The sequence below is a fragment of the Hippopotamus amphibius genome, chromosome 15 (genome assembly GCF_030028045.1).
Source record: "Hippopotamus amphibius kiboko isolate mHipAmp2 chromosome 15, mHipAmp2.hap2, whole genome shotgun sequence".
NCBI lineage: Eukaryota > Metazoa > Chordata > Mammalia > Artiodactyla > Hippopotamidae > Hippopotamus > Hippopotamus amphibius.
The window spans coordinates 866288-878644 of NC_080200.1; the positions used below are offsets into that span (position 1 = coordinate 866288).

The window sequence follows — 12357 nt, forward strand, 5'->3', positions numbered from 1 at the left end:
ATACGGGCTTAGTAGCTCCGCAGCATGTGGGATCTTCCCCGATCAAAGATCAAACCTGTGCCCCCTACATTGGCAGGCGGATTCTTAACCACTGCGCCACCAGGGAAGTCCCCCACATACATCTTAATGTAGCACTATCACCTTCAGATGGACACTCTTCCCACGAATGTGGAAAGAGTACTTCCATACAGCTCTCTTCCCTTGTCCCGTTCTTGCTATTCTTGTTGGACATGTTACATGTCTATGCGTTGCAAACCTAGCACTGCAATGTTACAGTTGTTACTTTATATAATTTTGTCTGATAAAGGTTGGCTGGTGCCTATCAGGGACGCCTTTTCTGACCATCTGTGCCAAGCCAGTGTCCCACCCCTCCTGACTTGGCTCAGATATCTGCACGACCTCGTTCCTTAAGGATCTGCCTCGCCCCCTGGGACGCCAGCTCCCCAGGGGAGGGCCAGCCGCGAACCCAGACAGCGCGCCTACTGCAATCAGGCACTCCATCATAAACACTTTGTTACGTGGGTTGCATTACGGAGACTACGGAGCACGAATATGAGTTTCGGGCGGCGACGTGTGCCACGTCCCCCAGCTGAGGAAGGGGCTCCCAAACGCTAGGCGGCCAGCCCCAGCCTGGGGCTCCCAGCACCCACGGTTGGCAGAGGCTCTTCTATTCCTCGCAGCCAGCGCTCTGGCCTCCGGACAGCAGAGGGCGCGCGTCCTGCGCCGGGAAAGCGGAAGCGCGTGCGCGCGCAGGCCGGGGGCGGGGCACGCGAGACCCCCCTCGCGATAATTGCGCAGGCGCAGAAAGGACGGGCCTTTCTGAAGAGCCGACAAGATGGTGAGTGTCAGGGTGCGGGCGTATGTTCCGGGCCCATCGGGCGGCATCCGCGCTCTGGCCGCGCAGTGAAGGCCGGGGTCAGGCCGCGCGGCTGCGGCAGCCTCCTGTAGGCCTCCGGGTCCGCCGGATATGGGGACGCGGGGCGAACTTCATGGGTGTCCGGACGACCCCGGGCAGGGAAGGCCTGCGTCAGTCACCCCGTAGCCCCGAGCCGCGCCTGCCGCCCCGGGACGCACTCGCGGTGGCGCGTCCCCGCCGGCTTCCGTAGCCGGGGGCGCCGCGCGTTTCTCGGCCGGAGCCGCGGGCCCGCTGGCCCCGCCGCAGGGGTGGGAGGTGGGTCTCGGGGGTCCCGCTCAGCCGCGTCCCGCCCCGCGCAGGCGGAAGTGGAGCAGAAGAAGAAGCGGACCTTCCGCAAGTTCACCTACCGCGGCGTGGACCTGGACCAGCTGCTGGACATGTCCTAGTAAGTGGCGGCCGAGCGGGGGGCCGGCGGCGGGAGGGGCTGCGGGCTGCGTGCGGGTAAAAGGCTACGTGGGGACGTTGAGGGCGGCATTTAACAGAATGGCCCCGTGTCCCCTTTTCCCGCTCGGAAATGTGGAGGCTGGCGTGGCCGCGCGCTTCCTAAGACCCGGCGGCAGCAGGCTGGGGCCCGGCGGGTGGGCGGCAGTGTACCGATTCTTGCTCCAGGGCTCGCCCAGAGCTGGGCGCTCCTCGGTAGGGTGCGTGCGACGCCCCGGCCCCCGGAAGGGGAGGGAGTCTTGCGGACAGCCAGGGACGCCCGTGCTCCTGGAGGTGTGCTCGGGGCCGGCTGCCCGGGGGGGCACAGCGCAGGGTCCTCGTGGGCTGTGGATGTCTCGGGGGGGGGGGCCCCGCCCCTGGGTTCTTGAGGTCTTCGAGGCTGAGCAGCTGACTCGGCTTCCCCGTTTGCAGGCAGCGGAGGGGGGGGGGCGGTTCTGGAACTGGAGAGCTTCATCCCGAACGTACGGCGCGGGTGCCGTGGGCCCCGGCCGGGCCGCGCCGTTGCTTTGGGGGCTCTGCGGGAAGCGGGGATGCGAGTGGGTGGGTGGTCGGCCGGGGTGGGGGAGCCGGGGCTCACCCGCCGGCGCGGTGCGCTCCGCCCGCAGCGAGCAGCTGATGCAGCTGTACAGCGCGCGGCAGCGGCGGCGGCTGAACCGCGGCCTCCGGAGGAAGCAGCACTCGCTGCTGAAGCGGCTGCGCAAGGCCAAGAAGGAGGCGCCGCCCATGGAGAAGCCCGAGGTGGTGAAGACGCACCTGCGCGACATGATCATCCTGCCCGAGATGGTGGGCAGCATGGTGGGCGTCTACAACGGCAAGACCTTCAACCAGGTGGAGATCAAGGTGCGTGGGGGCTGCGCTGGGCCCGGGGGGCGGGGCCTGGGCACCCACGCGCGTCCGACAGCCCGACTCCCTTCCTCCGTAGCCCGAGATGATCGGCCACTACCTCGGCGAGTTCTCCATCACCTACAAGCCCGTGAAGCACGGCCGGCCTGGCATCGGGGCCACCCACTCCTCCCGCTTCATCCCCCTCAAGTAGCCTGCTGGCCAATAAAGCAGAGACTTTTCCAGTTCTTCTTGCGTGCGGTGTGTCCCGGCTGCGCCCCTAGGGAAGGGGGCTGGGCCTGGTCACGACGCCTGGAGGCTCGGGTAGCTCATGGGCCGGGCACTGTTTGGCCCTGGGTTTCCTGCTGTAGACACAGGTCTTCTCAGGTAGGCTGAGGCTAGGGAATGGGTGGGTTGGGTTCTGCAGCAAGTTCAGGGATGTCCAGGGGCCCGTGCTGATTAGCTTCCAAAACCCTCTCAGAGTAAGCCCGGGGCACCCAGCCTTGAACTGAGCTTCCCTGGCGTGTCCTGTGGGCGGGATCTCAACCCTGTTCCCGGAAGTCTTCCTGGTCAGATTTTCTTTCCTTGACGATGGGAAAGGCAGCAGATGCCTCAGTGGGTCGACAGGTGTGGTGACTGTCCAGGCAGCCGTGAGGCCCTAAGCGGCCCCTACCGCTTGCTGGTGGGACGTGGAAGAAAGTGGACGGGACTCCCGGGTTCTGGCCTGAGCTTGTGGAAGATGGGCGTCGCTGTCCGCCGAGGCGGGAGCAGGGGGTGTCCCGCAGGTGGCCAGTAGCCAAGTCGGCAGCTCTGTTGAGAATGTGAGGGGTGGCCGGAGTCCGGAGGTGGAGGCAGAGGAGAGGGGTGAAAGCAGCCCTCTCCCCCCAGTGGCTGCTGCTCTGGGCTTTCTCTTTTCAGAATTTATTTCCATTTTAACTTAATTTGCTCATACTGGTATATCTTGACCTGGAGTTAAATTGAGCAGAAAGCACGGGTAACTGTGTGTGTAACCTCTAGTGGAAAAGGCAGGAGACAGATGATATGACAGGATTAAGCACTCGGGTTGGTCTGGTTTGGCAGAAGGATCCAAGCACTGAGATGAGATTCTCTGCAGTCTGTCTTAGTCCCTCATTCACAGACAGACTCCTATAAACCCTTTCGGAGAAGAGAGCAAACCCATCAACCCGTAAGGAGCAGGGCTGGCGCATAAACAGGCAGAAGTGAAGATGCTGCTGGACCTCCAGTTCCTAACACGCCCCACCCTCACCCCCCAAGAGCAAAGCCCTGCGGAAACCCTGAACTCCCACGGGCAGAAGAAGGACAGGCGGGCCTGACCTATGCCTGGCAGGAGGCTGAGGGTGAGCAGGGAAGGCACCCGTCGGTCTAGCGCACTGGAAAGCACACCTGGGTGATGGCAGAGGTGAGCCGGGAGGGGCTGGCGCCTGTTCAGTGGAACACGGATGCCCCCTGAACCCGCTCGGGCTTCAGAGAGACCAGCTGGAAACTGGAGTCTGTCACGTGAGGCTTGGGCGGTGAGATCGCCAGCTGTCTGTGCCTGGCAGTGAGGGTAGAGGCCTCTGTCAGAGCTGCCACCTGGAAAGTCTGGGCAACACTGGCCAAACGCACTTCAGTCAGAACAGGGCTTGTCTGCCCGGCCCCAAAACTGGAAAAAGAGGGAAGGAGTGGGGGAGGGTTCACGGTAGCCTCCATTTTGTGTTTCTGTCCATTGCTGAAACACGTGGTATTGGAAGAGTAGAGAGGGATGCCCCGGCAATTATGCCCCTTTGCTGGGAGTTTTTGACCCTGAGCATGCAAAGTTGTAGAAATGCGCCTCCCCCCCCCCCCACCCCGCAGGTGCACAGTGCAGGTGGCCAGGGGGGGGAGCCCCTCCTGGGGGGGGGGGTGAGGCCCTGGTGGGAGTGGGGATGCTTGGCTGCTCGCAGGGTGAGCACACATCGCCGTCTGTCTTGTTAGTAAAGTTTTATTGGCACACAGCCCTGCCCATTGGTATTCGTTGGGGTGCTTTCAGGCCGCAACGGCAGACGCTGGCCTGTGGGGTCAAAACTATTGACCTGACCTTCAGCACAAAGTTTCTCGTGTTTTGTAAAGTCGAGCAGGACCGTCCCTGGGACGTCACCCCTCATCGGGCCCCCCATATCCTGGGTCACCTTCAGAGCCTCCACAGGAAGCTTCCGGCCTGGCCACCGCAGGTCACCTGGGCGGGCTCCGGGCAGGAGAGGCAGTGATCCTCTGCAGTTTGGACAGCGACGTGTGATGGGGGCAAGGGTTCGCGCTGAACACCTTGTCCCACCCAGGCTGCGGCGCGCGCTGCCGCCGCCAGGGGGCGCCCCGCTCCCGCAGCGCTTCGGGGTGGGGGCGGGGCGGAGGGGGCGCGTCCGGCGGCCCGGGCGGCCGCGCTGGGGTCCTGCTCGTCCCTCCTGAGCCCGCCCCCTGGGCTCCAGGCCGGGTCCCCGTGCCCTGAGCCCGTGCGCCATCGCCATCGCAGGCAGCTCCCGCGCCAGGGCTCGGGGCCCTGCGCTGTACCCCCACCCACCCCGCCGGTCAGGCTCCGCGTCCCGCCGCCCCCGCCCAGGCCCGGCCGCCACCGTCTCCCACCTGGGCGCCGGCTTACCGCACGCCATCCTCCCGGGGCCTCCCCGCTGCTCGGCCGCGAGCTCAGCTCCCCGCCCGACGCCCTTCCCGCTGCTTCCCGGCCACAGCGGCGCCCCTCTCCCCTCGCCGCTGGTTCTCTACTTCCCGGGACGCCACAGAGCTCGTGCTAACCGCCCCCCCCCCGTTGCCCCACCGTCCCTTCCCACCCTCCCCCCCCCGCCATCCCCCAGCCCTCCCGGACCCCCGCCGTCCCCCCGACTTTGTCTCCCGGCGCCGCCCACGGCCTGTCCCCCCAGAGGCCGCCAGAGGGCGCGTGTGAGCAGCCAGCGGGGCGGGGAGGGGGCGTTGCTGCGCCGCCCACCGCCCCGGGGATCCCGCGTCCCCGGGTGAGAGCCCAGCCCTCCGCGCCCGGGCCCCGCACGGCCTGAGCCGCCCGTCCCCTCCGCCCCTCCCTTTGGGCCAGCTGTTCCTCCCGCCGGGATGCTCTTCTCTCTTGGGTCACCGCTCAGGTCTCCATTCCAGCGCCCTTCCCGGGAGCACCCCCACGCCCCCCACCCCCCCGCTGTTTCCTCCTCGGCGCCCACTTCAGCCACCATGTCCTCCTGTTGACTGTGGGTCCCACTCCCCCCCAGTGTCCGCTTCCCACGGGCAGGGGTTTTGACTGTTTTGTTCACTGCACAGGGCCTAGCACACAGTAGGTGTTTAATACATGCTTGGTAAATGACGGACAGTTGGTTTGCGTGTGGTGTCGCCCCACCAGCCCCCCCGTGCCCAGCGCCCAGCTCAGAGCCCGGCAGACAGCAGGCGCGCGGCCAGGGTTCGCTGAATGACGAGTGGTCAGCGGGGACACTGTCCAAGCAGGCAGCCGACTGGCCGAGGGGCGGCGGCCCCCTCCGTCCCTTCTAGATCTCCATCCTCCGGAGCCTCCCTCCTACCCAGGGCCCACTGCCCAACGCCGGGCCGCCTCCCAGCTCCCGCGAGAGCCCCTCCCTGCTCTCCCTCCGCCCCCAGGGACCCCTCCCGCACCTCTCCGGGGCTCCCCAACTCCATCGGACCCCCGCCCGTCCCCGCGCCCCTCCGCCCCTGCTCACGCCGGTCCCCGCCCCCACCTCCCTCCCTCGGGATCTCCTCACTCGGCCGCCCCTCCCAAGTGCTCAGTCCTTCGAGACTCCCTTCCTGCCCCCGGGCGGGCCCCCCGGACCCCCCCTCTTTCGCCCCCTTCGCGTTGGAGCCCCCGCCGGCCCCGCGGTGTGACCCCCCCCGCCCCCGGCTCCGCGCAGGCGCAGGCGTCCCGGCCCGCCCCCCACCCCCCACCCGCGGCGGCCGAGGGGCGGGGCGCGGGCTGGTCGCGGCGGCCGCGGCTCCATGGGGCTCCTGGGGCTGCTGAGCCTGCTGCACTCGGCCTTCTTCGGGGACCAGGTAGGGCGCGGGGGTCCCGGCCGCGGGGGGTGGGGCCTGGCCGCGGGCGCGGCCGGGGCGGGAGAGACGCAGCCCGGGATGCCGTGAGGACCCAGGGCACGGTGGTCGCGACAGCGGGGCGCGCCAGGGCACGCACAGAGCGCCTCCAAGGGTCTGGGGTCTCGCGCAGTCGCCGTGGAGACCGTTGCCGGGGAAACCGCCTCAGGTGGTTCGCGGGGCTGGGAGCCCCTCCCCCGCGCTGCAGCCACAACGCCCCCCCCCCACCTCCCCGGGTATGCGCAAGCGCGGCCACGCCCGGCCCAGCCTTCTGCCTTGGAGAAAGACCCCCGGACCCCTCCTCACCGCAGACCAGAAGACGGGCTGGGGCGGGGGCGCTACGGCGGGGCTGGCGGTGCTGAGGCTCCGCCCTGCACTGGCGGGTGGGGGGCCGCGCCACGCCCTACACCTCTCCAGGCCTCAGTTTCCCCTTCTGGACTCTGAGCGGAGGGCTGACTTAGATGTTCGCTCACGCTGATATTCAAAGTAATATCTATCCCACCGGGCCCGGGCGTTTTGCTGGCTCAGAAATCTGAATCCTGGGGCTATAGCATCCCCTTTTTAAGAGGAAACTGAGGCGGGGAGGTGCAGCGGGGAGCCCAAGGTCACGCCTCGAGCGGGGCTGGAGCCTGAGTGTGGGGTGGAGGCTCCGGCAGAGGACGCAGCCCGGAGGCCGGCGGGAGCTGTCCGCGGTGCTGACAGGGCCGCACACCCGGCCCTTCCACGCCCGGGAAACTGAGGTCCAGAACCGTGGTCAGGCGACCCAGCCCGGGTCGGGATTCGGGAAAGCGGCCTGGACCGGCCAGCCCCAGCCCTCCCCCACCTCCAGTGGCATTGCCTCCTCACCTGCCAGGGCCCTGCCCAGTCACCCAGGCTGAGCCCGTCTCTGATCTCATGACCCCCTAGTGCCTTCTTCTCCCCTGCCCCGACCCCATCCAGCTCCTGGCCCAGCGGAGGCTCAGTGGGGAAGGGCGGGGAATCAAGGGGTCAACGATGCGGGGAGTCAGGCTCCGAAGGCCCCAAAGTGAACCTGGCTGTGTGCCAGGCAGTGGGGGTGGGGGGTGTTTTGTGATGGGGATGGGGAGCAGCGAGCCCTGTGTGGTCGGGGGTGCAGATGACACAAGGGAGGGAGACTGGGAGGAGGCCCCCCACTAGGCCGGGGCACTGTTTCTCAGCCCCCCAAGATTGGGCCTGGGGTACTGGGAGGCTCTGGGGGTTCCAGAGGCTCTTGTGGGTCTATAATTTCTAGTGACGCCTGAATCAGGCTGTGGCTCAGAGGTTTACAGTGTCAAGGATTTGGGGTGGCGACAGGGACGAGATGTTTCAGAGGCTTGGGGACAAGGGCATTTTGCCTTGGGGTCTCAGCCCTCGTGTGCCCTCAGCCTTCCAGGCCCTAGCCCCACCCAGGGAGGGCCTGGTGGGGCTCGCACATGAACTCAAGCAACGTGCTCCCTGCCCTGAGCTTCAGTTTCCCCCTGTGTATGAGGACAGGACTGGCCATCGGACCCCGCAAGCCCCTGCCAGTTCTAAGGTTCTGGCTGAGAGGGGCCTGGAGAGCTGTGACATCAGAGACTGGGTGGGGGAGCTAAGATTTCGTCCTGTGGGGGGTGGGGACAGGGATTCTCCAACTCACCTCCCGGTGAACAAGACGGGAAACTGAGGCCAGAGAGAGACAAGCCCAAGGTCATGCAGGGGGGTCAAGGTGGGGCTGAAGTCAGGGCCCTGGGCTCTGTCCTCTCCCCGCCCCCATTCTGGCTTTGCCCGGTCTGCCCTGCTTTCCTGTGTCAGCTCCACCCCAGGACGCCTCCGAGGGGACTGCGCCTGCTCCGAACACCACATCACTGCCCTGCCCAGCCCCGCTGCCCTCTGTCCCCCACGGCCCCACCAGGAGGCCATGTGCCTTGAGTGGGCTCTGATCTTTCCTGGCTGCAGGCGTTGTACATGCTGTTCCTGCAGCCTGAGATGCTCTTCCCCTCCTTGATCTGATTCATGCTAAAGAGGCCCAGCACCGGTGTCCCCTTCCCAGCCCCTGAAAAGAGCCCTTCTGCCCATTGCACCCCCTCCTGAGCCCCACAGGCTGGGGGCAGCTGTGTCCAGCTCTGGAACAGTCAAGGTCCAGGTCCTCTTAGTGCCTCCATCATTGCTGTCCCAGGCTGGGGCACCTGGGGCCTCCTGCAGCCGACCCAACAGAAAACACCGTGGTCCTTGTGTCCTTGGCTGCCCCTCCTGTCCTGTCCTTCCTCCCACCAGCCCTTACAAAGGCTGCAGTCACCTTCCCATTTTACAGAGGGAGAAACTGACAGTCTTCAGGTGAACGACTTGCCCTGGCCCCCCAGCCAGGAGAAGACAGAGGCAGGCCCCACACCTGTGTCTCCTCGCCCCGGGGCCTCCTTTGTCCTTTGGGCAGCAAGCGGCCTGGGCCGCAGCTGCAGGTTCGGCCTCTGGGTGTTAAATCCTCAAGTGGCCTTCGAGGACCCTTTGAGGATCTGAGACAGCTGGGGACGGGCACTCCTGGGGCCCCAGACCCCTCCCTCCTCCGGCTTCCCTTATGCGAGGGTGAATTATGGGTTCCACATGGGACAGAGACACAGAGTCAGAGACTCAGAGAAAGCAAGGGGCAGAGGGATGTAGGGAGGGACATGGAGTCACGGAGGCGCTGACGCTTTGCCAGGGAGACGGGAGAAATGTAGGGTCCCGGCGTGCTTGCCCATCCCCCACGCTCACCGCCTCCGTGCCAGCCAGGACACCGCGGGGGATGGGGTGTCCAGCTAGATCCCCAACCCTGGCCTGCCCTGACCCATTGGAACAAGGTCAGGCCGGATCTGTGGGGAGGGGCTTCCTGCCCCGCCCCTGGAGCTTCCCTCCTTCCACCCTAAGAGTCTGATGTAACACCCAAGACTGGGTGGTTTACTCTCGAATTCTGCAGGTCCAGCCATTGCAGGTTCTAAGAGGCCATTTCACTCCAGAGTGGAGTGGAGGACACGAGGTCATGGTCATTGGGGCGCTCCCTTCCCTAAGGGGGGTTCACCCACACACACGCACACCCCCCTGAACCCGCGTGGAGCCCCGACGCCCCGCAGCCAGCGGCGGTCCCCGCCCCGGGCCGCCATTGGCTGTTGCCATGGCACTAGCCCGTCTTCCCGCGCCGCCATTGGCCGCCGCGCCTGCATCCCGCATCCCGCATCCTCCCCCGCTCGCGGTGGTCTCGCCGAGTGCCCGGAGCGGCGGCGCCGCCTGGCGAGGCCCGGACCGGGCTTTGTCCGTCCCGGAGCCCCCTGACCGCCCCGCCGAAACCCCGGAGCCCTGGAGCCCGTGCCCCGCGGCCGCCCCCGCCCTGGAGGACTGGGAGCTTGGGCGGGGCCGGCGTAGCAGCGCGGAGGGAGGAAGACCCAGGCCCTCGGCACCCTGCCACCCGAATCCCAGTGAGATAAAGTAAGCGGGCGCCTTCCCTGGGTGGAGGGCAGAGGGTGCGGCCTCCGCCTTGCGGGGAGACTCCATCCTTTTCTCTCGGCCAAGCCTGTAAGCACACAATCTGGAGCCTCCGTTTCTTCAGGGTGGAGCCAGAGGAGGAACTGTGTGCCAAGGAGGTGGGCGTCTGCGTCGCTGCAGCTGGCTCTATGCAAACACCCACTCACAGGTTGCGACACCCAGGCCTCCCAGAGGCTGCGGGCAGGCCAGTGTGTGCCCGGGGGGATGGGGCTGCACCTCTCTGGGTGACAGCCGAATTAGAGGACATGCAGCCCCTCACTGCTCAGTCGGACAAACCCCCAGCTATGGGTGCTTTCCTATCCATGACGGAGATTTCTGATGCAGTCCCCCGAGGCAGGCCGGGGGTGAGGGGCAGGCAGGAGGGCTTCCGGGAGGAGGCTGCCCTGTGTGACATGTGAAGAGTCAGGGGAGACGCTCAGGGCCGGAGAACTGCAAGTGTAAAAAGGCCTGGGGGAAAGAGCCTCCTGGGGCAGGGACGCGGGGTGTATGTGGAGGGGTCTGGGCTTATGCTGAGGGCACTGGCGGCCGCGGAGGCATTGGCGCAGGAGAGAAATGGAATCCAACTTGTGACTTTCCCTCTGGCTGTGCATGAAAAGTGGATCGTGGGAGGCTGGGAAGAGGCTGGCGAGGCTGTCCTGGGAGGGTCCAGCTGGGCAGCGCTTGAGGGGCTGGTGGGAGTGTGGGGTTGGGGACCCACGTTGGAATGAGAGGGAGCCTGGTGCGTGGCCCTGCTGCCAAGTTCAGTCGGATGGGGACGCAGGAGTGACCGCTGGGTGTTGGGGAGGTGAAAGGCCCGAGGCTCAGCCTGGGCCATTCCAGAAGAGCCCCGTGGGGGCAGCCTGGGGAGACGGCCCCAGGAGGGGGTCTGGGTTTGGCGAGTGGGAGGGGTGTGCGCCAGACTAGTGCTTCCCCCTGGCTGGGCATGGCATGGGGGCCTCAGCCAGGACACAGGGTCCCAACCAGACCCCGGGGATCTTGCCAGAACCCCGATAGGGGGTTGTGGGACCCCCAACTGAGGCTTGCGCAGGGTCAGTGTCAGGGGAGGGGAGAGGCTGTGGTCCTCAGGTGCCAGCCTCCCCCACCCGACACGCTGTCTCCCATGGGACTGCACTCCCTGGCTGTGACCTGCGGTTTGCTCTGTGACGACCATCCGGCTTGGCCCTCTAGGCGGCCTACGAGACAAGCCTGGCAGATCAAATCCTCCCCATTTGTCAGATGTGCAAACTGAGGCCTGCAGAGGGGGCGGGGCTTCTGTGCCTCCAGCACTGCCTGGACTTGTGAGCACTTCCAGGGCAGTGTCTGGATTCCCATCGCGTCTGGTGTGTCCCCCCAGGCTCAGTTTCTCTCTTGGGAACCATCTAATGAAGGTTCCTGAGGCTCAGGATTGTGACAGGGCGTCAGATGACAGGGCCAGGCACGCAGTAGGTCCTCTGAGTGGTTAGAATGGACTGACGCCATGCCCTACTTGGGACTGGGACCCCCCCCACTCCAGGCCTAGCTGTGCCCTCGGGGTCCCCACATTGGTTGGGGGTTCCTGGGGGTGGGGAGGAGAGAGAAGGGAGTAATTGAGCGGGTGAGTGAATGGGTGCGGCTGGGTGGTGGAGGGAGAGGGAAGGGGCAGGTGTCCCCCTGTGGGCAGGGGCGGCTGACTGACGTGGGGAGGGGGCTCCCGGGAAGGAGGTGGCGGAGGGGATGGGCTGCCATTGGTGCGTCTCAGACAAAGGCGGAGGGAGGGGGCGAGGGCTGATGGGAAGGGAACAAAGAGGAAAGGGGGGCCGGTGGTGGGACTCCAGAGGGCCAAGCCGAGGGAGGAGGCACCGGCCAGCTGGACAGACGGAGGAGGCCGGGCCGGAGCAAGGAAAGACAGCCAGATACACAAAGACGCAAGCGGCGGCGGCGGCGCCACCCAGGGGATGGGGCGGGGGGCCCCGGGGGCTGCAGAGGGCTGAGCGGAGGGGCCCCGGGCCAAGCAGGTAGCTACTCCAGACCCAACCACTGCTGGAGGGGGTGTGGGGGCTGCAGGGTGTGAAGGTTCCAGACCCCCAGGGCGACCGTGGGGGCTTTGGGTCTGTCTGGCTGTCCAGCTGCCGGAGCTCCACCGTCAACCTGTCCATCACTTTCCTCGAGGCTTCGTGGCATTCTTATAGTCCAGCATCTGGGCGAGCTGGCAGTCTGCCCACCCAGCCTCTGGGTGGCTGTGCTCATTCAGGAGAGGGTCTTGGCTGTCCGTCCATCTGTCTGTCTGTCTCTCTCTCTCTCTGGCTGTGTGTCTGTGCACCTGCCAGTTTCAACTGTCTGGCTGTCCATCTGTGTGTCTAAAAGCCCCGAAGCAAGGGCCAGTGTCTGTCTGTGTCTTGTCTGTTGGTCACTTTGGCTGTCTGAACAGCTGTCCGACAGCTCTGTCCCTCTGTCTCGTCATCCCTGCCCATGTCTTACTCCAGCCGCCAGGCGGTCTGTCCTCCGGATTCCTTGGGTGAGCACCATCCCGCCTGCAGCCGTCCACACCAGCCACCCCTGCCTGAGACCCACGCCAGGGCTGGAACTGAGGTGGGGGCCGCCCCCTCCCCAGACCCTCGGATGACCCCTCTCTCCTGTGGCCTCAGGCGCTGCAGGAGCTGAAG

General features: G+C 66.2%; 1 protein-coding gene across 1 annotated transcript; it reads left to right on the forward strand.

Moving 5' to 3' along the window:
• Positions 1 to 784: 784 nt before the first annotated feature.
• RPS15 (ribosomal protein S15) lies at positions 785 to 2427 on the forward strand. Its single transcript, XM_057710526.1, has 4 exons — positions 785 to 838; positions 1216 to 1301; positions 1963 to 2197; positions 2280 to 2427. The coding sequence occupies exons 1-4, from the start codon at positions 836 to 838 to the stop codon at positions 2391 to 2393; spliced, it is 438 nt and encodes a 145-aa protein (XP_057566509.1). The 5' UTR covers positions 785 to 835; the 3' UTR covers positions 2394 to 2427.
• Positions 2428 to 12357: the final 9930 nt, after the last annotated feature.

Bases quoted from the DNA above. Each gene is read 5' to 3' on its own strand.
- RPS15 (XM_057710526.1), top strand. The intron at 1,302-1,962 runs GTAAGTGGCGGC...CTCCGCCCGCAG, and splicing joins CAGCTGCTGGACATGTCCTA to CGAGCAGCTGATGCAGCTGT. The intron at 2,198-2,279 runs GTGCGTGGGGGC...CTTCCTCCGTAG, and splicing joins TCAACCAGGTGGAGATCAAG to CCCGAGATGATCGGCCACTA.